At 44.3% G+C, this 26,061-nt stretch overlaps 1 protein-coding gene across 2 annotated transcripts in view; it reads right to left on the bottom strand.

The window, feature by feature from the left end:
- Window positions 1-1,365: 1,365 nt before the first annotated feature.
- The window catches only part of LOC106604165 (kelch-like protein 4), a 48,539-nt gene continuing 23,843 nt past the window's right edge, over window positions 1,366-26,061 (bottom strand). For both annotated transcript variants that reach the window (XM_045717832.1, XM_014198583.2), the window contains exons 3-11: window positions 22,464-22,600; window positions 19,371-19,567; window positions 16,383-16,595; window positions 15,940-16,126; window positions 14,070-14,294; window positions 6,156-6,318; window positions 5,456-5,668; window positions 2,076-2,247; window positions 1,366-1,925 (exon numbers count right to left, since the gene is read on the bottom strand). In XM_045717832.1, the coding sequence (XP_045573788.1) occupies window positions 1,866-1,925; window positions 2,076-2,247; window positions 5,456-5,668; window positions 6,156-6,318; window positions 14,070-14,294; window positions 15,940-16,126; window positions 16,383-16,595; window positions 19,371-19,567; window positions 22,464-22,600 (1,567 nt within the window). In that variant the 3' untranslated portion in view covers window positions 1,366-1,865. The remainder of the gene's footprint in view (window positions 1,926-2,075; window positions 2,248-5,455; window positions 5,669-6,155; window positions 6,319-14,069; window positions 14,295-15,939; window positions 16,127-16,382; window positions 16,596-19,370; window positions 19,568-22,463; window positions 22,601-26,061) is intronic.

Genomic DNA, 26,061 nt, shown 5'->3' with positions numbered 1-26,061 from the left:
GTCTGTCCATAATAATGAGTTGCTCTGCTTTTATGTCATCCCACTCCAAAAAGCAAGTCCTGCAGGCTCTTGTTTTGTCTTATTTTCATTATTGTCCAGTCGTGTGCTGCAAGGAGAGACCTAGTTGAGCTGCAGCTGGACCAGAACAGAGCGGCACATCTTGCTCTTCATTGCCAGTCTCTCTTGGCTTAGAGTTGAGGAGAGACTGACTGCATCACTTCTTCTCTTTATAAGAAACATTCATGTGTTGAAAATTACAAATTGTTTGCATAGTCAACTTACACACAGCACTGACACACAAACTTACCACACCAGCCATGCCACCAGGGGTCTTTTCACAGTCCCCAAATCCAGAACAAATTCAAGAAAGCGTACAGTATTATATAGAGCCAGTATTGTGTGGAACTCCGTTGCTCAAATGAACCGCAAACTTTTTTTTTTTTTAAACAGATAAAGCAACACATCACACCACAACACCACAATAGGTACCGTGTGGCTCAGTTGGTAGAGCATGGTGTTTACAACACCAGGATTGTGGGTTCAATTCCCACGGGGGACCAGTACAGGAAGAAAAAAAAATGCATGAAATGTATGCATTCACTACTCTAAGTTGCTCTGGATAAGAACGTCTGCTAAATGACTAAAATTTAAATGTAATGCCTCTCCCCTATTTAACTAAGATAGTTTGTGTGTATGTATTGATATGCAGGCTACATGTGCCATTTTAAAATGGATCTAGTGCTGTCCTTGAGCTGTTCTTGTCTATTAATGTTCTGTATAATGTCATGTTTCATGTTTTGTGTGGAGCCCAGGAAGAGTAGCTGCAGCTTTCGCAACAGCTACTGGGGATCCTAATGAAACACCCCAAAAAATATCAATATTGTTTAATTACAAATTAATATTAACTAGCATGCCAAAATATAAAAAGAAACACTGGAGATGACAGTATATGCAGTGGTTTAGGCATGATATTAATTATAAAGATGACTTCAATTTTAGCAAACCTACTAAAATTTGCGAAATATCAATATGATATATTTGTATATTCACAATTTTGTAAACATATTTTTTAAAACATGTACAAAACATTTCTAAGACTGGGTAATGACTTTGGTGTAATTCAGCTATAGCTTCCAAGAAAGAAAGAAAAACATTTTGAAAAATGTTTGTTAGATTTCTTTCCTTTCTAAAAAAAAAACTATATCCAAGAAGAGCAAGATGTGCAACATGAGCAACTTTCTCAAATTGTTCTGGTACAGTGTCCCGATATTGCACTTTGCAAACTCTTTGTCTTCAGTATTATTCACAGTGATCCTTCTTCAAAACGTTTTGTCCAAGAGTAGAAATCCAGTTTAGCAACAGAGATGTAGTAAACATAGAAAAAGTACATTTAATTTTCAGGTGGCTAAAAGAGAGGTATACATATACATTTATATACATATAAATCCAAAAAATATTATGTGATGAGACAAATATAGAATGCTGCTGTATAAATGTCAAAGTATCAATTAATAAATGTAATTTCTTTCTTTGTATCATATAGAGAACATTATTTTCTGATAGAGCATTTTAACAGAGTAACCATAACAACAAGAGTGTGGCAGAGTTTCCTATTTTTTTAACCACAACTAACCACTACTTGATCCGTAGATATGGTAAAGTACGTTCTTATAATCAAAGATAAAATCCTTTCAAGTGGACAATGAAAATAACTGTTGATGGAAACATTGGTTTGTGAGGAATGCAGTAGAGGTTTGTCTTTACAATAGAAAAACTGAAGGAAAAACATTCTCAGTGACATCAGTGGTGACACCATATCATGTGTTCTGTGTGGCATTCCAGGGGGTTGTAGGGAGTTGTAGTCCTCAAGGTATTCTCACAACTACAACACAGGCTCCAGCCCTTCCAATGTTGAGTTTGACCTCCTGTTGGAGACATACAGTAAAGGGTAATGAAAAGGTAATTCAGTCTGTCTTTAAAAAAGCTATTACAGTATGGAAATAAAAGGGTGTGCCTGGCAATTGGAATTGAGAAATTCTGGGTCGAGAAACGTTCTATAGAATGATTAAGGTTACCTCAGTCCATTCATTGTTCTGTGCGTCATAGGACTCAACACTGTTCAGGTAGGATGTTCCATCGTATCCTCCGACAGCATATAGCCTGTCTCCTAGCAGACAGATACCTACAGCATCTCTGGGGACACTCAGAGAGGACACCGTAGTCCATGTGTCTGTTTTGGGATCATACCTGCAGTGACATAGAGGAAATACAAGGATAAAAGGAAATACCTGAAGAAGTGTAGTGAGCACTGAGATATTTAAGAGATACAGAGAAAAGATTAAGCTTGTCCATGGATGAATTCAACAATATATTTTGTTGTTTTTTTATTATATAGACTTTTTTTAATGACATTTTCTGTTTCATTATTTTGACACGATGATATTCTGTTCATTGATAGGGTCACATGCAGTGTGTATCAGCTACAGTTTGATGTTTACAGAACAGCCAGCAGAGGGAAGCAGAAGCCAGATAATCACACTACTAAAAACCAGCTCCAATGGAAAGAATGACGTGTCTTGGGTTTGACCTGTACGTGCAGACAGACAGAGACAATGGCTGTGTTCAAGAGCATCAAACCTGTAATGTGCCTTGGGTAAATTGTGACTGACTGACTGATCTACAAATAATAATGAGTAGTTATTTATGATGCAAGGTTTGTTGTAGATCTGTCAGTCGGCAGTCACCTGCGATGTGGAACAATGTCAATGTCTGCGTTTGACACTGCAGCCAACTTTAAAGGCGTTGAGACTGACTGATCTACAAATCACCTTGCATCATAAATAACTCCTCACTATTCATTAGTAGATCAATCAGTTAGTCACAATTTACCCATGATGCATCACGGTTTTGATGCTCTCGAACACGGCCAATGCCTCACCTCAAGGGACATAACAAGACACACACCCAACTCTCTGTTTCCACACGCATAGCTATACTTCACCCTTATAAAATCTATAACAAGACACAATGTTGAGTTTTTTTACTCTAGTTCAGTACTGAGATAGGCTACGTCCCAGTTCAGTACTGAGATAGGCTACGTCCCAGTTCAGTACTGAGATAGGCTACGTCCCAGTTCAGTACTGAGATAGGCTACGTCCCAGTTCAGTACTGAGATAGGCTACGTTCTAGTTCAGTACTGAGATAGGCTACGTCCCAGTTCAGTACTGAGATAGGCTACGTCCCAGTTCAGTACTGAGATAGGCTACGTCCCAGTTCAGTACTGAGATAGGCTACGTCCCAGTTCAGTACTGAGATAGGCTACGTCCCAGTTCAGTACTGAGATAGGCTACGTCCCAGTTCAGTACTGAGATAGGCTACGTCCCAGTTCAGTACTGAGATAGGCTACGTCCCAGTTCAGTACTGAGATAGGCTACGTCCCAGTTCAGTACTGAGATAGGCTACGTTCCAGTTCAGTACTGAGATAGGCTACGTCCCAGTTCAGTACTGAGATAGGCTACGTCCCAGTTCAGTACTGAGATAGGCTACGTCCCAGTTCAGTACTGAGATAGGCTACGTCCCAGTTCAGTACTGAGATAGGCTACGTCCCAGTTCAGTACTGAGATAGGCTACGTCCCAGTTCAGTACTGAGATAGGCTACGTCCCAGTTCAGTACTGAGATAGGCTACGTTCCAGTTCAGTACTGAGATAGGCTACGTCCCAGTTCAGTACTGAGATAGGCTACGTCCCAGTTCAGTACTGAGATAGGCTACGTCCCAGTTCAGTACTGAGATAGGCTACGTCCCAGTTCAGTACTGAGATAGGCTACGTCCCAGTTCAGTACTGAGATAGGCTACGTCCCAGTTCAGTACTGAGATAGGCTACGTCCCAGTTCAGTACTGAGATAGGCTACGTTCTAGTTCAGTACTGAGATAGGCTACGTCCCAGTTCAGTACTGAGATAGGCTACGTCCCAGTTCAGTACTGAGATAGGCTACGTTCTAGTTCAGTACTGAGATAGGCTACGTCCCAGTTCAGTACTGAGATAGGCTACGTTCTAGTTCAGTACTGAGATAGGCTACGTCCCAGTTCAGTACTGAGATAGGCTACGTCCTAGTTCAGTACTGAGATAGGCTACGTTCTAGTTCAGTACTGAGATAGGCTACGTTCCAGTTCAGTACTGAGATAGGCTACGTTCCAGTTCAGTACTGAGATAGGCTACGTCCCAGTTCAGTACTGAGATAGGCTACGTTCTAGTTCAGTACTGAGATAGGCTACGTCCCAGTTCAGTACTGAGATAGGCTACGTTCCAGTTCAGTACTGAGATAGGCTACGTTCCAGTTCAGTACTGAGATAGGCTACGTCCCAGTTCAGTACTGAGATAGGCTACGTCCTAGTTCAGTACTGAGATAGGCTACGTTCTAGTTCAGTACTGAGATAGGCTACGTCCCAGTTCAGTACTGAGATAGGCTACGTTCCAGTTCAGTACTGAGATAGGCTACGTCCCAGTTCAGTACTGAGATAGGCTACGTCCCAGTTCAGTACTGAGATAGGCTACGTCCCAGTTCAGTACTGAGATAGGCTACGTCCCAGTTCAGTACTGAGATAGGCTACGTCCCAGTTCAGTACTGAGATAGGCTACGTCCCAGTTCAGTACTGAGATAGGCTACGTCCCAGTTCAGTACTGAGATAGGCTACGTCCCAGTTCAGTACTGAGATAGGCTACGTTCCAGTTCAGTACTGAGATAGGCTACGTCCCAGTTCAGTACTGAGATAGGCTACGTCCCAGTTCAGTACTGAGATAGGCTACGTCCCAGTTCAGTACTGAGATAGGCTACGTCCTAGTTCAGTACTGAGATAGGCTACGTCCCAGTTCAGTACTGAGATAGGCTACGTCCCAGTTCAGTACTGAGATAGGCTACGTCCCAGTTCAGTACTGAGATAGGCTACGTCCCAGTTCAGTACTGGGATAGGCTACGTCCCAGTTCAGTACTGAGATAGGCTACGTCCCAGTTCAGTACTGAGATAGGCTACGTCCCAGTTCAGTACTGAGATAGGCTACGTCCCAGTTCAGTACTGAGATAGGCTACGTCCCAGTTCAGTACTGAGATAGGCTACGTCCCAGTTCAGTACTGAGATAGGCTACGTCCCAAGTCTCTGCACTTCTCCCAAAAGTGTGTACTTACATCTCTGTCATGGATTCAAAAGCATTGGATTGGTGTAAGCCTGGGCTAGAGGGAGTTTTCACCATTGTTAAATGCATTTCGGGAAATGTGCAACTCCCAAAAATCGAAACGCAGCCATATTGTAGACCAGAGCTATGATTGGTTGTTTACCTCTCTACACAGTCTGATAGTCTGGGACAGTGGTTGTTTACCTCTCTACACAGTCTGATAGTCTGGGACAGTGGTTGTTTACCTCTCTACACAGTCTGATAGTCTGGGACAGTGGTTGTTTACCTCTCTACACAGTCTGAGAGTCTGGAGCAGTGGTTGGACGCCGGGGCATCATGACCACCCACAGCATAGAGGAAGCTGTTGTACGTGGCCACACCCACCCCTCCTCTCCTCTTCGCCATGGGGGAACACATACTCCACTTGTTGGTGTGTGGATCAAAGCATTCCATCGACCGCAGACACGAGCTCCCATCCCGACCACCAACTGCAAACAATCTGTAAGGACAATAAAAGAGGTACAAATCGGATTTTGGATGTTGCTCAGATATGAAATCTTCTTTTAAGGGAGGGAGAATCTCAGACTTCCTTAGCAGAGAGGAATGGAGGGTTGTAGAAACATCTTCCTTCCTTGTCGTCTATTTTTTGACCCAGATTCAGGAAGACAATCTTAAAGGGTTTTATAGAGTGAAAACACACTGCAAAACAGTCCGTTGTTGTGTGGCGTTTTGTAACGTAGACCTGTGGTAGTCTAGGCCCAGGCTTACACACAAAGAAAAACATTCTTGTTTTGATACGAAGGTCAGGCATTAGCCAAAATGTATTACATAACAAGAAGCAGAACTATTTTGACCTGTTGTGCTGGTTATTAGCTTCTAGTGTGTAAGAAATTCTCCTTTCATTTTGTGCCTTATGTCTTATAAGCTTGTGTTTTAGTAACAACTGTTACTGTACGCTGTCATAATGTTTTAGTACAGCCACTTACTTTCCGTTGAGTGCGGTGACTCCCATAGTGCTGCGTGGGGTGGACATGCTGGCCACATAGTTCCACTGTCTAGCCTGGGGGTCCCACCTCTCCACTGTATTCAGGTAACTCCATCCATCATGGCCACCTACTGCATACATGGGGCCCTCCAACACTGTTATACCTGGAGAGTTAGAAAGAAGAGGGAACCATCAACCAGAGCCTACGCTGTGTGTGTGTGTGTGTGTGTGTGTGTGTGTGTGTGTGTGTGTGTGTGTGTGTGTGTGTGTGTGTGTGTGTGTGTGTGTGTGTGTGTGTGTGTGTGTGTGTGTGTGTGTGTGTGTGCCTGCGTGTGGCTCAACCAGAGGCATCAACCACGATGCTCATTTTAGAACAGCTAAAGTGCTGTTAGATGAGTCACCGTTGTGTGGAACTGACTGAATGTAGGCTATTCTATTCTCCAAACAGACCTGGGTTCAAATACTATTTGAAATAATTTAAAATACGCAATTTCTGCTTGATTGAGCTTGCTTGGCTTAATGGAACCAATAGAATAGTCCCAAAACTACAAACTCTGCACGTCCAGAACCAGGCAGGCTAGGGCAAACTTAGTATTTAAAAGATTTGAAATAGTACTTGAACCCAGGTCTGTTCTCAAACAGGATGGATATAAAACACTGTTAATCCTGCTATTGCTGGGGTCACAGAGGAAAGTGATTTTCCAACAACAATGAATAGGAAGTTACTGTACAACACAATAGATATTTATCCAGTGCATTCGGAAAGTATTCAGACCCCTTGACTTTTAAACACATTTTGTTACGTTACAGCCTTATTTTAGAATGGATGAAATACTTTATTTTTTTTAATCAATCTACGCACAATACCCCATAATGACAAAGTGAAAACAGGTTTTTAGAAATTTTAGCAAATGTACAAAAAAAACAAACAGAAATACCATATTTACATACGTTTTCAGACTCTTTGCTATGGGAATCGAAATTTAGCTAAGGTTCGTCCTGTTTCCATTGATCATACTTGAGATCTTTCTACAACTTGATTTGAGTTCACCTGTGGTAAATTCAATTAATCTTACATGATGTGGAAAGGCACACACCTGTCTATATAAGGTCCCACAGTTGACAGTGCATATCAGAGCAAAAACCAAGCCATGAGGTCAAAGGAATTTTCTGAAGAGCTCAGAGACAGGATTGTGTTGAGTCACAGATCTGGGGAAGGGTACCAAAGCATTTATGCAGCATTGAAGGTCCCCAAGAACACAGTGGCCTCCATCATTCTTAAATGAAAGATGTTTGGAACCACCAAGACTCTTCCTAGAGCTGGCTGCCCGGCCAAACTGAGCAATCGGGGAAGAAGTGCTTTGGTCTGTTTATTTGACCTTTATTTAACTAGGCAAGTCAGTTAAGAACAAATTCTTATTTTCAATGACAGCCTTGGAACAGTGAGTTAACTGCCTTGTTCATGGGCAGAACAATAGATTTTTACCTTGTCAGCTCAGGGATTCAGTCTTGAAATCTTTCGGTTACAAGTCCAACACTCTAACTACTAAGCAACATGCCGCCCCAGGTAGCCTAGTGTGAGTTGACCAAGAACTCAATGGTCACTATGACAGAGCTCCAGAGTTCCTCTGTGGAGATGGGAGAACATTCCAGAAGGACAACCATCTCTGCAGCACTCCACCAATCATGCATTTATTGGTAGAGTGGTCAGACGGAAGTCACTCCTCAGTAAAAAGCACGTGACAGCCCGCTTGGAGTTTGCCAAAAGGCACATGAAGGACTCTCAGACCATGAGAAACAAGATTCTCTGGTCTGATGAAACAAAGATTGAACTCTTTGGCCTGAATGCCAAGCGTCACGTCTGGAGGAAACCTGGCACCATCCCTACGGTGAAGGACGGTGGTGGCAATAGTAGGCCTGATTACCAACAATGAAGAGACAGCTTACAGGGGAGGAGGTGAGGGCCCTGGAAGAGTGGTGCCAGGAAAATATCCTCTCACTCAATGTCAACAGAACAAAGGAGCTGATTGTGGACTTCAGGAAACAGCAGAGGGAGCACCACCTATCCAAATGAACGGGACCGCGGTGGAGAAGGTGGAATGCTTCAAGTTCCTTGGCATACACATCACTGACAAACTGAAATGTTCCACCCACACAGACAGTGTGGTGAAGAAGGTGCAACAGCGCCTCTTCAACCTCAGGAGACTGAAGAAATTTGGCTTGGCACCTAAAACCCTCACAAACTTTTACAGATGCACAATTGAGAGCATCCTGTCGTGCTGTATCACCGCCTGGTACGGCAACTGCACCACCCGCAACTGCAGGGCTCTCCAGAGGGTGGTGCGGTCTGCCCAACGCATCACCGGGGGCAAACTACTTGCCCTCCAGGACACCTACAGCACTCGATGTCACAGGAAGGCCAAAAAGATTATCAAGGACAACAATCACCCGAGCCACTGCCTGTTCACCTCGTTATCCTTCAGAAGGCGAGGTCAGTACAGGTGTAGCCAAGCTTTGACCGAGAGACTGAAAAAAATCTCAAGGCCATCAGACTGTTAAATAGCCATCACTAGCACCTTGGAGGCTGCTGCCCTAGATACATAGACTTGACATCACTGGCCACTTTAATAATGTTTAAATATCTTGCATTACTCATGTCATATGTATATACTGTATTCTATTCTATTGTATTTTAGTCTATGCCGCTCTGACTTTGCTCGTCCAAATATTTATATATTCTTGATTCCATTTCTTTAGATTTCTATGTGTATTGTTGTGAAATTGTTAGATGTTACTTGTTAGATATTACTGCACTGTTGGAGCTAGAAACACAAGCATTTCGCTACACCTGCAATAACACCTGCTAAACATGTGTATGTTACCAATAACATTTGATTTGATTTGATCATGCTTTGGGGATATTTTTCAGCAGCAGGGACTGGGAAACTAGTCAGGATCGAGGTAAAAACTTGAACCCAATCAAACATCTCTGGAGAGACCTGAAAATACTTGTTCAGCGATGCTCCCCATCCAACCTGACAGCGCTTGAGAGGAGACTAGTTAGGATCGGGGGAAAGATGAACGGAGGAAAGTACAGAGATCCTTGATGAAAACCTGCTCCAGAGTGCTCAGGACCTCCGAATGGGGCGGAGGTTCACCTTCAAACAGGACAACGATCTTAAGCACACAGCCAAGACAACGCAGGAGTGGCTTTGGGACAAGTCTCTGAATGTCCTTGAGTGGCTCAACCAGAGCCCGGACTTGAACCTGATTTAACATCTCTGGAAAGACCTGAAAATAGCTGTGCAGCAATGCTCCCCATCCAACTTGACAGAGCTTGAGAGGATCTGCAGAGAAGAATGGGAAAAGCTCTCCAAATACAAGTTTGCCAAGCTTGTAGCGTCATATCCAAGAAGACTCAAGGCTGTAATCCCTGCCAAAGGTGCTTCAACAAAGTACTGAGTAAAGAGTCTGAATACTTATGTAAATGTGATATTTAAGTTGGTATTGCTATACCATACATTTGAAAAAATGTCTAAAAACATGTTTTTGCTTTGTCATTTTGGGTTATTGTGTGTAGATTGATTAGTGAAAATAAACTATTTAATCAATTTCAGAATAAGGCTGTGGCGTAACAAAATGTTGAAAAAAGTCAAGGAGTCTGAAATACTTTCCGAATGCACTGTGTATATTGGCTGGTAACGTTCTCGTTTAGGGTACAACATTATTCTACAGGAACATCGGGTATAAAACATTCTACATTCTGTACGAATGAAGTTAAACCAACATAGTCATTTTAAACCAGCTGTGGTTGATTTGACATATGAAACAGTACTGTCGTTCCTTCTTTTTCTGAATACACACACAACAGGCTATAGCCATAGCCAGCAGCGCCATGCAGCTCCTCACATCTTCACAGTAAAACTGTGCTCACCACAAGCAAAGCATAAGAGCTATCTGCTACAGCCCCGATCAAAGGAGGCCCGGTAACCTCTGGGGAAAACATGTTCACCCATAGCTCATAAAAGTCAACCACACATCTCACAGACGAGTGAGATGAATACATGACTAGAGATCCTCAGTACACAGGCATAGACCAATTTCAACTGTGAATCAAGCCATTCCTGATATGAAACGTATGAGAAAAGAGAAAAACAGAGCAGGCGTACGGTAGTCTGCCAAGGTGTTTTATAGGAATAGTGTAAGTGAGAGAGAGTGAAAGAGAGAGAGAGAGAGAGAGAGAGAGAGAGAGAGAGAGAGAGAGAGAGAGAGAGAGAGAGAGAGAGAGAGAGAGAGAGAGAGAGAGAGAGAGAGAGAGAGAGAGAGAGAGAGAGAGAGAGAGAGAGAGAGAGAGAGAGAGAGAGAGAGAGAGAGACAGACAGACAGAGACTCTTTTGGTAGGTACACCTGCAGCTCATCTCTTGGCAGTAGTACTGTAGACTACTTCATCACCGACCTCAAACCAGAGTCTCTCAGAGCCTTCACAGTCAGCCCACTAACACCTCTCTCTCAGACCACAGTAAAATCACAGTGAATCTGAGAAGAGCGCAACCCAACCATGAAACATCACGGCCCAGTAAATTACATGCTACTAAACCCGGCCTATAGATGGAGTGCAAACAGTACAGAAATCTACCAAAAAGCAATTAGTAGCCAAAAAATACACAACAAATGGACAACGTTTAAGCCTTAACATTCTCCTACAGCAACAAAGGTGTAAATTTGGCCATTTGGAACATAAACGTTATATTTAACAAATGTGCCTCCATGGCTAATCGAAAGAAACATAAGAGCAAACCAAAAACAATAGATCATGTAAAATGGTCTGATAATGATTGTAGAAATCTAAGGAAGTCATTGAGAAATATATCTAATCAAAAACACAGACAACCAGACAACAAAAATATACGCCTTCAATATGGGGAAACACTGAAGCAATACAAACACACCCTATGAACAAAAAAGGAACAGCACATTAGAAATCAGCTGGATGGAAATGAGGAATCCAGAGAATCAAACCACTTCTGGGAAAATTTGAATTGGCTATCCAAAATGGGGATATGTGAAGAAATCACTTTGCAAACCTCTACAGCAATATAAACCTCTACAGCAACATAACAAAGAGCCCAGAACAAAAAAGATATACAAGAAAAATTACAAATCCTTGAATTATCAGTCAAAGACTATCAGAATCCTGTGGATATCCCAATTACAGAAGGATCATTTTTGGGAAAACTACGCACGCTCCAACCCTAAAAGACCTGTGGTACTCATGGTATTTTAAATTAAATTATCAAATATACAGACCACAATTTCAAATTGGCTATAGTAAACTCTTCAACATTATCCTCACTGCAGGTATTTTCCCTCGATATTTGGAACCAAGGTTTGATCAAACCAATCTATAAAAATGGAGACAAATTTGACCCAAATAATTACAGAGGAATTTGCGTTAACAGCAACTTGGGGAAAATTCATAAATAGCAGACTACATCATTTCCTTGATGAACACAACGTCCTAAGCAGAAGCCAGATTGGATTTTTGTAAATGATCGTACAACAGACCACATTTATACCCTCCACACTCTAATGGACAAACAAGTAAACCAAAACAAAGGCAAAATCTATTCGTGTTTTGTAGACTTCAAGAAAGAATTTTGATTCAATTTGGCACAAATAAACTTATAGAAAGTGGTATTGGAGGGAAAACATATGATGTTATTAAATCAATGTACACTAAAAACAAATGTGCAGTTAAAATTGGCAACAAACAAACAGACTTCTTCTCTCAGGGACGTAGAGTGAAACAGGGCTGCCCAATAAGTCCAACACTATTTAACATCTACATTCATGAATTGGCAAAAACATTAGGAGAATCGGCAGCACCTGGTATCACCCTACACAACACTGAAATCAAGTGTCTGCTGTATGCAGATGATCTGGTGCTGCTGTCTCCCACTAAGGAGGGTCTGCTGTAGACAGATGACCTGGTGCTGCTGTCTCCCACTAAGGAGGGTCTGCTGTAGACAGATGACCTGGTGCTGCTGTCTCCCACTAAGGAGGGTCTGCTGTACGCAGATGACCTGGTGCTGCTGTCTCCCACTAAGGAGGGTCTGCTGTACACAGATGACCTGGTGCTGCTGTCTCCCACTAAGGAGGGTCTGCTGTAGACAGATGACCTGGTGCTGCTGTCTCCCACTAAGGAGGGTCTGCTGTAGACAGATGACCTGGTGCTGCTGTCTCCCACTAAGGAGGGTCTGCTGTACACAGATGACCTGGTGTTACTGTCTCCCACTAAGGAGGGGTTACAGTAGCACCTAGATAATCTACACATGTTCTGTCAGCCATGAGCTCTGACCATTAATCACAGGTTCTGTCAGACCTGGACTCTGACCGTTAACCACAGGTTCTGCCAGACCTGGGCTCTGACCATTAATCACAGGTTCTGTCAGACCTGGACTCTGACCGTTAACCACAGGTTCTGCCAGACCTGGGCTCTGACCATTAATCACAGGTTCTGTCAGACCTGGGCTCTGACTGTTAATCTAAAAAAAAAATGAATAGAATGATATTCCAAAAAAGGTCCGTAAATCAGGATGACAAATATAAATTCTCTTTGGACACAGTTCTATTAGAACACATTAAAAAAATACACGTACCTAGGACTAAATATCACCAACACAGGTAGCTTTCATGTTAGTGAAGTTTGGGGTCCACTCTCTAACAGTGAATTTACCAAATGGGACAAACATCCAATCAAAATACTGCGTGCAGAGTTTTGCAAAACTGTATTGCAAGTGCAAAGAAAAACTCCAAATAACCCATGTAGAGCAGAATTGTGCCAATACCCCCTCCTTATTCGAATAGAAAAAAGGGCCATCAAATTTTACAACCATCTAAAAACAAGTGATCCCAAAACGTTCCATCACACAGCTCTACAATGTCAAGAGATGAAACAAGAGAAGAGTCCCCTCAGCCAGCTGGTTCTGATGCTCAGTTCACTAACCCAAACCAACCCCATAGAGCCTCAGGACAGCACTCAGAACATCTGGTCCAACCAAATCATCACAAAGCAAAAATAAAAATATATCACCTATTGAAAAGACACCACAAAAGTAAACTTCAATGCTATTTGGCTCTAAACAGACAGTACATTGTGGCAGATTATCTGACCACTGTGACTGATTGAAAACTGAGGAAAACACTGACTAGATACAGACTCAGTGAGCACTGTCTGGCTATAGAGACCGGTCGTCACAGGCGAACCTGGCTGCCCAGAGACGACAGTCTGTGCTCACTCAGCTCCAGGGGAGAGGTAGAGACAAAAAGGCAATTCCTATTACACTGTGACAAATACTCAGACCTAAGATAATATTTATTTCCCAAAATTAGGGACAGCCAGATATGTGTCCCCCTGCCACAACCTGAGGGACAGACAGATATGTGTCCTCCTGCCACAACCTGAGGGACAGCCATTGAAAAGGGCAATGTAATGTCAATAATATTTCCAGTTTTGTTTTGTCTTTCATACCATGTCATGTTACTTCTCAGTCATGTTGACACTGGTCTACTACTATTGCTTTCATCTATTATCCACTACTACTATTATTATTGCTGTTGGTCCCACCATTTTTTGTTATATGTAAGTAATGTAAGTAATTTAACTTGCCATGTCAATGAAGTCAATCGAATCGAGAGAGAGACAGAGACAGAGACAGAAACAGAGAGAGAACAGCTGAAGGATGGTTTGATCTTACTGTCTTGTGGTGCAGAGACGAATCTCTACTGTCCTGTACCACAAAAGCCTGGGCCTCGAGTAGAGACAGTACAACACATACTGTATCTGCTGGGCTTGCGCTTGCAATAGTATAGGTATAAAATGTAATAATAATTGGGAAAAAAACTGTAAACCCACCAAGTCCGTGTCTGTGTGTAGACATGGGAGGCATGGTGGACCAGACTTTGTTTAAAGGGTTGTAACACTCCACCATGTTGGATGTCTTCAGCCCGTCTCGGCCCCCCACCACGTACAGCTTGTTGTCGATCACTGCCACCCCGAACTGAAGCCTTCGGCCGTTCATCACCCCCACCTGGATCCATGTGTTAGTCCGCAGGTCATACTTCTCTATGGTCGTAGATCCTATAGGAACAGACAAGGAGATCTATAGATCATAGAGGAAGAAACAAGGAGACTATAGATCATATAGGAAGAGACAAGGAGACTATAGATCCTATAGGAAGAGACAAGGTGATCTATAGATCCTATAGGAAGAGACAAGGAGATCTATAGATCCTATAGGAAGAGACGAGGAGATCTATAGATCCTATAGGAAGAGACAAGGAGATCTATAGTTCCTATACAAATGGAGGATGATGCTGACGACTTCAGGTGATCGTTTTTGGAGGTTTAGCGTTGCATCTTATTCTGTTCTGATTCCTAAGACCCTCTATATCTATCATAGTGTTTGATTAAACATCTACATTTTCCTATATTGTGTGTTATCAAACACACTTGGTAATGTGTTCTATTGAATGTACACTACCGTTCAAAGTTTGGGGTTATTTAGAAATGTCCTTGTTTTTTAAAGAAAAGCACATTAAAAGCCAGCATCACGGGGTCACCTCTTCACTGTTAACGTTGAGACTGGTGTTTTACGGGTACTATTTAATGAAGTTGCCAGTTTCTCAAACTAGATACTCTAATGTACTTGTCCTCTTGCTCAGTTGTGCACCGGGGCCTCCAACTCCTCTTTCTATTCTGGTTAGAGACAGTTTGCGCTGTTCTGTGAAGAGAGTAGTACACAGCGTTCTACGAGATCTTCAGTTTCTTTGCAATTTCTCACATGGAATAGCCTTAATTTCTCAGAACAAGAATAGACTGATGAGTTTCGAAGAAAGTGCTTTGTTTCTTGCCATTTTGAGCCTGTAAATCGCACCCACAAATGCTGATGCTCCAGATACACAACTAGTCTAAAGAAGGCCAGTTTTATTGCTGCTTTAATCACGACAACTGTTTTCAGCTGTGCTAACATAATTGCAAAAGCGTTTTCTATTTATCAATTCGCTTTTTAAAATGATAAACTTGGATTAGCTAACACAACGTGCCATTGGAACACAGGAGTGATGGTTGCTGATAATGGGCCTCTGTACGCCTATGTAGATATTCCATTAAAAATCTGCCGTTTCCAGCTACAATAGTCATTTACAACATTAACAATGTCTAATCTGTATTTCTGATCAATTTTATGTTATTTTAATGGACAAAAAAAGGTGCTTTTCTTTCAAAAACAAGGACATTTCTAAATTACCCGAAATTTTTGAACGGTAGTGTGTATCTAGACTGTATAGCATCCATTTTAGTATCAGATAAATTCATGTTTGTCCATGGAATGAAAGGGTTAACCTCAGTCGTGTGGATTGAGCTGCATTACATTAGTAGCCTAATAGACCTGAAGTCTGGAACAATACATTTGTCGCCGTGGTCGGGCGAGATCAACGGTGACGTCACACATTAGCGGGCGTCCATCTTGGTAATGGGGCTCATTGATCAAAACCTGTGGATGTCACACCCTGATCTGCTTCACCTGTCTTTGTTCTTGTCTCCACCTTAAGACTATGAAACGCACCCTATTCACTATATCGGGCTCTAGTCAAAAGTAGTGCACTATATAGGGAGTAGGGTGCCATTTGGGACGCAAAACCCTATATAGGGCACTTCTTTTGACCAGAGCCCTATGGGTCTAGTGCACTATATAGAGGAGACGGGAATGCAGAGTAGGCCTAACCCTTGGTAGCATCCATGCCTCCCACAGCGTAGAGTACTCCTACAGTAGACTTCCTGGGTTTAGTCCTGGGGCTCCGGAACATTAGCCGACGCTCCGGCAGCAGATGGTACTTCATGGCTTCCATTAGAAGCTTCTGGCATTCCAGGTCATCTGAGAACATCTTGTTATTCTCCAGGTCAGCTAGGAGCTGGAATTAAAGGAGAGTTATTTTCTGTTCAGTTCAGTAAATCGTTATTATCCCTTAATGGCATAAGTGCAACATAAAAAGATGTATGACAATACACAACACATACAAAAACAGTGGGATTGTATCACCTAAATGTACGTCTTTCAACCCATAAGCAGTAACCAGTAAGGGTCCATTGTCCTCTGGTCAAATGTAATGCACTATATAGGGAATAGGGTGCCATTCGTGATGAAGTCATTGATAACCTATTGACTACCTGTGGAGGTAGAAGAGGCAGGCGGATTTCGGCCAGGAGCACCCCGAGGTCCTGCTGGCGATGCTGAACATCGAACCGCACCCACATCATCAGAGCCTGGAAGATGGTCTCCTCATCTGGTACGTTTATGTCGTCACTGGCCAAGAGTTTGACGATCTCAGACGTAGGAAGCAGGAGAAACTCCTGGTTCTGAATCACCTCTAGGATGTGCTCCTGAAACGGGGATGTAACAGGGAGGGAGGACTTAGTGGGAAACAGAGATGTAACAGGTAAGAGAACTTAGTGGGAAACAGGGATGTAACAGGGGGGAGGACTTAGTGGGAAAGGGAAAATACTGCAACCCAATCTTACAGATGAGGTTCACCAAAACCCTGGTTTCATCTGGACGTTGGGTTGCAAAATACTTACATGCAATTGTCAGGTGCTACCTGGATAGAAAATACAATGTATAAATGGAAAGAAGACATCACTTATTGCACATAGAAGTTAATCATTTCATTGGGTAAATAAGTACATTAGGTTGATAAAATCGGTTTGGTAGATGTAGGGTAAACCTTTTGCCGGTAGGTGGATTGTTGATTACAACAACAAATGAATTATCTACGTACCCGAAATCAGAAGTAGAATCATACATTCTTGGAAAACATGATTAAGAAACAGCCTGAGCTGTCAGTCTCAGGAGCTAAATATATAGTCAATAACCGACCGAATGCCTCATTTGTTACTCGGTTGATGGATTCTCAGAATTTGACTGACACAGGAAGAAACCAGTTGATAAATCAGACGGTGAACTTATTTAAACCTAATGAGAAACAAAATGTGGACATCAATGCTGCTAACATTGGCCAACATCACCTCTAAGCCACAGAGCGGAAAGGGAAAGGGGGGGGACGACGACGACCTAGTCAATAGTAGAACTGAATGCATTCAACTTGGATGTGTGTTCCTCATTTACCACAGATTAATCACGTAACTATACTAGTAGAGAACATAGTGACAACACACTGCCAGAAAATGTAATGAATAAAAATGTTCTGATTTGCATAGTAAGCGATTAACTGTTGGTCTGAAACGTTATGAGGTAAAATAGACCATAACAGTCAGATTGGTGCTAGTTTAGAAAGTAAAGATGTTCAGTCTGGAGCTATATATCTTTATATAGATTCATTTTCCAGTTGTTGGTCATCATCCCAGGCTATAACCAGGCTATAAACACAGTACGTGTATATATATACTATGGCTTTGTGTTATTGTCTCTACTAGCTTCTTCAATGACTCTCTCTGGATAGTACCAGATGATGCTATATAAAAGCTCTTTATGCTGCTTTGTAATGTTCAACATGCAGGAGATATAAAGGACTAGAACAAAATCTGTTGTCTAGGAACAAGACCCCGAGCTGTTATTTATTGCACCAGCAAAAATAAACGTTGACGCATTTTAACATTGCTTAGATGCAAGTGCCTAACAATTACGAAAAGTAAGCATTATTAATTGATCGTTAATCTGTTACAAATTACAGTTGGCTTCACAGAATCTTTCATGATTGGGCTTTAGTATCTTAGCAGCGACGAGCCTGATGAAATGAGTCTCCTTCATTGATCTGTTCTGGTAATACAGAAGGACAGATCTTACATAATACACACTGCTGTTTGACGTTGGTATAGATTCATTATTTGTAATTACCATCAGCCACAATGCTGACAACAAACTTAATACATTGATTCTGCTGGCTACACTGCAGACTCTTCGATTCACAGACATTTAAAGGGTGAGTCCAAAATGGCACCCTATTCCCTATATAGTGCAATACTTTCCACCAGAACTCTATTCCCTATATAGTGCACTACTTTTTAACCAAAACCCTGTGGGCCCTGGTCAAAAGCAGTGTACGATATAGTGAATCGGATGCCAATTCAGACACACCCCATTCATTATACAAGAAGACAAACCTGAGGTAAGAAACAGTTGGGGAAAAGAAACGTGTTGATCTACCCAAGAAGAAAATGTAAAAAATGTGCATGAGATGCTTAGGTTGAAACAGAAATTCTAGCATCAATTAAAAGGCCACTAATCTGAAATGGTCTGGGTTTTTTTTTTAAGTAGACTAATTCTGACAAAAGCCTACTGAAATCTAACATGAGGACTTTAACAACAGGGCCTTGCTCAAAGAATGCAGGTCAAGGTTTAGGACACAGCAGGATTGAGTCTATATAGAGGAAAAATTATACTTCCTCTCACAAAGGAACAGGATTTCACAAAACATAGAACATTCGTCCAGCGTAAACTAGCGGAAAAAAAACATCCTTATCAAAATAACAAGCTGTTGATTCAGAACCCAGATGACAGTTGTACAGGAAGCTCTGTGACTCTCCGTTGTGTACCAAATGGTACCCTATTCCCTATATAGTGCACTTGGCTCTGGTCAAAGGTAGTGCACTGTATAGCAAATAAGGTGCAATTTGGGACACTTCTTCCATGTTCATTATTGGAGGGATTGAACAGGAAGTGGTGGTGCATAGATGAACCTCACTGTCCTAGACAGGGCTCTATTTAAACAGAGCCCAGCAGATAGAACAGCTATCTCCATAAGTTGTTTACTCTGTCAGCCGGAGACAGCAGGGGACAATATCTAGTAAATACTGAATGTTCTTGATCACGTGGAAAATGTTTGAAATAAATATTACAGCTTTAGTTTAGAAAAACCAACCGACCTGTCAAAACGTTAGCCGACATGTCTCAACGTCATTTGCCACAAATTAGCTAACCTTGACCAAAAAAAAGGCCAACACAAATGTATTTCAATCAAATCCTAGAGTTTAAAATGATATTTGTACTTTAGCTAAGCATTCAATGGTCATCCAACCCTAACAATGTGATGTAAACCTAATGCAACCTCCAAAAGGAATGCATGCAAACAGCCCAAAAAAAAACATATTTGAATGTAATTCTTTGGAGTTTAGGCTGTGTAAACCTGGTTAGATTCCTACCATAGTGTAGTTGTGGGCCACGTTGAGCAGATCCATGCATCCCTGGGCGTCGGCGAAGGAGCGTATCCCCAGGCAATTAGATGGATGGAGTTGTTTCATGAGGAAGTTACAGCAGACCTCAATGACTTGCGAGAGCTGTAGAAGGCAGGCTGCAGCCAATAAACTCTCTATGGTCTCCTCCTTCAATTCAAGGACACCTGCAACATTAACAAGATATGTTGTTACAGAGAACAATGGAAGCAGAGCTCCATATGAGCTCCAAAAACTTTACCAGGCCGGGGGCACAGGGGAGAAAATTACTAAAAACATCCCCAGGCCGGGGGCACAGGGGAGAAAATTACTAAAAACATCCCCAGGCCGGGGGCACAGGGGAGAAAATTACTAAAAACATCCCCAGGCCGGGGGCACAGGGGAGAAAATTACTAAAAACATCCCCAGGCCTGGGGCACAGGGGAGAAAATTACTAAAAACATCCCCCGGCCTGGGGCACAGGGCAGAACATAACTAAAAACATCCCCCGGCCGGGGGCACAGGGGAGAAAATAACTAAAAACATCCCCAGGCCAGGGGCACAGGGGAGAAAATAACTAAAAACATCCCCAGGCCGGGGGCACAGGGGAGAAAATAACTAAAAACATCCCCAGGCCGGGGGCACAGGGGAGAACATAACTAAAAACATCCCCAGGCCGGGGGCACAGGGGAGAAAATTACTAAAAACATCCCCAGGCCGGGGGCACAGGGGAGAAAATAACTAAAAACATCCCCAGGCCGGGGGCACAGGGGAGAAAATTACTAAAAACATCCCCAGGCCGGGGGCACAGGGGAGAAAATTACTAAAAACATCCCCAGGACGGGGGCACAGGGGAGAAAATTACTAAAAACATCCCCAGGCCGGGGGCACAGGGGAGAAAATAACTAAAAACATCCCCAGGCCTGGGGCACAGGGGAGAAAATTACTAAAAACATCCCCAGGCCGGGGGCACAGGGGAGAAAATTACTAAAAACATCCCCAGGCCGGGGGCACAGGGGAGAAAATTACTAAAAACATCCCCAGGCCGGGGGCACAGGGGAGAAAATGACTAAAAACATCCCCAGGCCGGGGGCACAGGGGAGAAAATTACTAAAAACATCCCCAGGCCGGGGGCAAAGGGGAGAAAATTACTAAAAACATCCCCAGGCCGGGGGCACAGGGGAGAAAATTACTAAAAACATCCCCAGGCCTGGGGCACAGGGGAGAAAATTACTAAAAACATCCCCAGGCCGGGGGCACAGGGGAGAACATAACTAAAAACATTGCCAGGCCTGGTGCATAGGGGAGAAAATTACTAAAAACATCCCCAGGCCGGGGGCACAGGGGAGAACATAACTAAAAACATTGCCAGGCCTGGTGCATAGGGGAGAAAATTACTAAAAACATCCCTAGGCCGGGGGCACAGGGGAGAAAATTACTAAAAACATCCCCAGGCCGGGGGCACAGGGGAGAACATAACTAAAAACATTGCCAGGCCTGGTGCATAGGGGAGAAAATTACTAAAAACATCCCCAGGCCGGGGGCACAGGGGAGAACATAACTAAAAACATTGCCAGGCCTGGTGCATAGGGGAGAAAATTACTAAAAACATCCCCAGGCCGGGGGCACAGGGGAGAACATAACTAAAAACATTGCCAGGCCTGGTGCATAGGGGAGAAAATTACTAAAAACATCCCCAGGCCGGGGGCACAGGGGAGAACATAACTAAAAACATTGCCAGGCCTGGTGCATAGGGGAGAAAATTACTAAAAACATCCCCAGGCCTGGGGCACAGGGGAGAAAATTACAAAAAACATCCCCAGGCCGGGGGCACAGGGGAGAAAATTACTAAAAACATTACCAGGCCGGGGGCACAGGGGAGAAAATTACTAAAAACATTACCAGGCCGGGGGCACAGGGGAGAAAATTACTAAAAACATCCCCAGGCCGGGGGCACAGGGGAGAAAATTACTAAAAACATTACCAGGCCGGGGGCACAGGGGAGAAAATTACTAAAAACATCCCCAGGCCTGGTGCACAGGGGAGAAAATTACTAAAAACATCCCCATGCCGGGGGCACAGGGGAGAACATTACTAAAAACATTGCCAGGCCTGGTGCATAGGGGAGAAAATTACTAAAAACATCCCCAGGCTAGGGGGCACAGGGGAGAACATTACTAAAAACATTGCCAGGCCTGGTGCATAGGGGAGAAAATTACTAAAAACATCCCTAGGCCGGGGGCACAGGGGAGAAAATTACTAAAAACATCCCCAGGCCGGGGGCACAGGGGAGAACATAACTAAAAACATTGCCAGGCCTGGTGCATAGGGGAGAAAATTACTAAAAACATCCCCAGGCCGGGGGCACAGGGGAGAACATAACTAAAAACATTGCCAGGCCTGGTGCATAGGGGAGAAAATTACTAAAAACATCCCCAGGCCGGGGGCACAGGGGAGAAAATTACTAAAAACATTACCAGGCCGGGGGCACAGGGGAGAAAATTACTAAAAACATCCCCAGGCCTGGTGCACAGGGGAGAAAATTACTAAAAACATCCCCAGGCCGGGGGCACAGGGGAGAACATTACTAAAAACATTGCCAGGCCTGGTGCATAGGGGAGAAAATTACTAAAAACATCCCCAGGCTGGGGGCACAGGGGAGAACATTACTAAAAACATTACCAGGCCTGGTGCACAGGGGAGAAAATTACTAAAAACATCCCCAGGCCGGGGGCACAGGGGAGAAAATTACTAAAAACATTACCAGGCCTGGGGCACAGGGGAGAAAATTACTAAAAACATCCCCAGGCCTGGGGCACAGGGGATAAAATAACTAAAAACATTACCATGCCTGGGGCACAGGGGAGAAAATGGCAGTTTGGCAGACGTGGAGATTTGATGCTGCCCTTTATGCATCAGCCGGCTCCATGGGTATTACTGGGTGGATACGTTCAAATGGCACCATTTTCCTGATTTGGAGCATTATTTTGACCAAGCCCTTTGGGTTATGGTCCAAAGTAGTGCACTTCAACAGGAAATAGGGTGTCATTTGAGATACATTATTGAGTGTTGCGGAGTACTCACCAGTGTATGCAAAGTGAACCAGAGATCTCAAGGATTCTGGATCTACCCCCTCCATCTTGATCTCCTCCTGTTTGGCCTCTCTCACATCGCTGGTGAACATGGCAGCAAAGTAGTCAGAGACTGCACTGAGGACCAGCCTGTACGGGACAATAACAAAAAGGTAGTGGTCAGAGACTGCACTGAGGACCAGCCTGTACGGGACAATACCAACAAGGTAGTGGTCAGAGACTGCACTGAGGACCAGCCTGTACGGGACAATACCAACAAGGTAGTGGTCAGAGACTGCACTAAGGACCAGCCTGTACGGGACAATACCAACAAGGTAGTGGTCAGAGACCGCACTGAGGACCAGCCTGTATGGGACAATACCAACAAGGTAGTGGTCAGAGACTGCACTGAGGACCAGCCTGTACGGGACAATACCAACAAGGTAGTGGTCAGAGACTGCACTGAGGACCAGCCTGTACGGGACAATACCAACAAGGTAGTGGTCAGAGACTGCACTAAGGACCAGCCTGTACGGGACAATACCAACAAGGTAGTGGTCAGAGACTGCACTGAGGACCAGCCTGTATGGGACAATACCAACAAGGTAGTGGTCAGAGACTGCACTGAGGACCAGCCTGTACGGGACAATACCAACAAGGTAGTGGTCAGAGACGGCACTGAGTTCCAGCCTGTACGGGACAATACCAACAAGGTAGTGGTCAGAGACTGCACTAAGGACCAGCCTGTACGGGACAATACCAACAAGGTAGTGGTCAGAGACTGCACTAAGGACCAGTATGCACACAGCAACAACCAGCAAAGTAATCAGAGGGCCCTTCACAAATGGCATTCTATTCCCTATTTAGTGCACTACTCTCTGGTCAAAAGTAGTGCACTACAGTATATAAATGTGGAGTTAATAGGGTGCCATTTGGGACACACAGTCACTGCACTGAGGATCAGTCTGCACACACAACACAACCAACAGCCTTGTACTGATGTCTTCATATGCATTGATTATCCGTTACATGATGACATGCTGAGGGAGCTGTGAGGGAGTTGAGAGGGAGCTGTGGGGGAGCTGAGAGAGAGCTGAGAGGGAGCTGAGAGGGAGCTGTGGGGGATCTGTGGGGGAGCTGAGAGGGAGCTGTGGGGGAGCTGTGGGGGGAGCTGAGAGGGAGCTGTGGGGGAGCTGAGAGGGAGCTGTGGGGGAGCTGAGAAGGAGCTTTGGGGGAGCTGAGAGGGAGCTGTGGGGGAGCTGAGAGGGAGCTGAGAGGGAGCTGAGAGGGAGCTGTGGGGGAGCTGAGAGGGAGCTGTGGGGGAGCTGAGAAGGAGCTTTGGGGGAGCTGAGAGGGAGCTGTGGGGGAGCTGTGGGGGAGCTGAGAGGAAGCTGTGGGGGAGCTGAGAAGGAGCTGTGGGGGAGCTGAGAAGGAGCTTTGGGGGAGCTGAGAGGGAGCTGTGGGGGAGCTGTGGGGGAGCTGAGAGGGAGCTGTGGGGGAGCTGAGAGGGAGCAGAGGGAGCTGTGGAGGAGCTGAAAGGGAGCTGAGAGGGAGCTGAGAGGGAGCTGAGAGGGAGCTGAGAGGGAGCTGTGAGGGAGCTGAGAGGGAGCTGTGAGGGAGCTGTGGGGGAGCTGAGAGGGAGCTGTGGGGGAGCTGAGAGGGAGCTGTGGGGGAGCTGAGAAGGAGCTTTGGGGGAGCTGAGAGGGAGCTGTGGGGGAGCTGTGGGGGAGCTGAGAGGGAGCTGTGGGGGAGCTGTGAGGGAGCTGAGAGGGAGCTGTGGAGGAGCTGAAAGGGAGCTGAGAGGGAGCTGAGAGAGAGCTGAGAGGGAGCTGAGAGGGAGCTGAGAGGGAGCTGAGAGGGAGCTGAGAGGGAGCTGTGAGGGAGCTGAGAGGGAGCTGTGGGGGAGCTGTGGGGGAGCTGAGAGGGAGCTGTGGGGGAGCTGAGAGGGAGCTGTGGGGGAGCTGTGGGGGAGCTGAGAGGGAGCTGAGAGACGAGCTGAGGGGGAGCTGAGAGGGAGCTGAGAGGGGGCTGTGGGGGAGCTGAGAGGGAGCTGAGAGGGAGCTGAGAGGGAGCTGTTTTATCATTAATATTTGGCCTGTATTTACTATCCAAATGCTGCTCCATGACAGACAGTACTCCAAGTGGTATATCAGACAGACAGTATACCAGGTGGTTTATCAGACAGACAGTATACCAGGTAGTATGTCAGACTGACAGTATACCAGGTGGTATATCCGACAGACAGTATACCAGGTGGTATATCAGACAGTATACCAGGTGGTATGTCAGACAGACTGTATACCAGGTGGTATGTCAGACAGACAGTATACCAGGTGGTATATCAGACAGTATACCAGGTGGTATGTCAGACAGACAGTATACCAGGTGGTATATCAGACGGACAGTATACCAGGTGGTATATCAGACAGACAGTATACCAGGTGGTATATCAGACAGACAGTATACCAGGTGGTATGTCAGACAGACAGTATACCAGGTGGTATATCAGACAGACAGTATACCAGGTGGTATGTCAGACAGACAGTATACCAGGTGGTATATCAGACAGACAGTATACCAGGTGGTATGTCAGACAGAGAGTACACCAGGTGGTTTATCAGACAGACAGTTTACCAGCTTGAGCAATTATGGTGCCATGTTTTCCCATATAGCCCTGAATCCAACTTTTATTTACAAGTAGAATGGCTGGCTGGCTGGGTGTTTCAGATGATGTTGTGACACAGCTCAGTGATTTACAGGTAGAATGGTTGGCTGGCTGGCTGGGTGTTTCAGTGATTTACAGGTAGAATGGTTGGCTGGCTGGGTGTTTCAGATGATGTTGTGACACAGCTCAGTGATTTACAGGTAGAATGGTTGGCTGGCTGGGTGTTTCAGATGATGTTGTGACACAGCTCAGTGATTTACAGGTAGAATGGTTGGCTGGCTGGCTGGGTGTTTCAGTGATTTACAGGTAGAATGGTTGGCTGGCTGGGTGTGTCAGTGATTTACAGGTAGAATGGTTGGCTGGCTGGCTGGGTGTTTCAGTGATTTACAGGTAGAATGGTTGGCTGGCTGGGTGTGTCAGTGATTTACAGGTAGAATGGTTGGCTGGCTGGCTGGCTGGCTGGCTGGCTGGCTGGGTGTTTCAGTGATGTTGGGACACAGCGCATGGATTCTCTAACTGCCCCTAACAGCTTCCCCTTGTGTTCTGCATAACGTCATCCAATTTGTTGAAGCAGCACATTGAAAAAAATTGAAATGAAAGTATCTCATAAACAACATTTACAATTACTTCCAACCGATAAAAGACTCAAGAACTCTAATCGTGTTTCTGTCTCGGTCTGATTTGCTTCACAAGTCTGCTAATGTAAGAAGTGAAGTGGAGAGTAATTAAAAATCTGCTAGCACAGGGAAATTAGTTTTCTTTGAGATGTGTTTAATATGAAAACAGAGGATATTATGGTCTGTCCTCTACAGAGCAACTTTTGTAAATGCATGTGTAACGATCATTCATGTTGTACTAAGTGTCAAATAAATTATTTATGTTTAAGGGGTCATGACAAGTTTATCGATTGCCCTGTTGAAGCCATGCAAACATGTTTTATCAAAGT

This window comes from Salmo salar, chromosome ssa05 (genome assembly GCF_905237065.1).
Source record: "Salmo salar chromosome ssa05, Ssal_v3.1, whole genome shotgun sequence".
Classification (NCBI taxonomy): Eukaryota; Metazoa; Chordata; class Actinopteri; order Salmoniformes; family Salmonidae; genus Salmo; species Salmo salar.
This window is presented reverse-complemented; position numbering and strand designations above follow the sequence as displayed.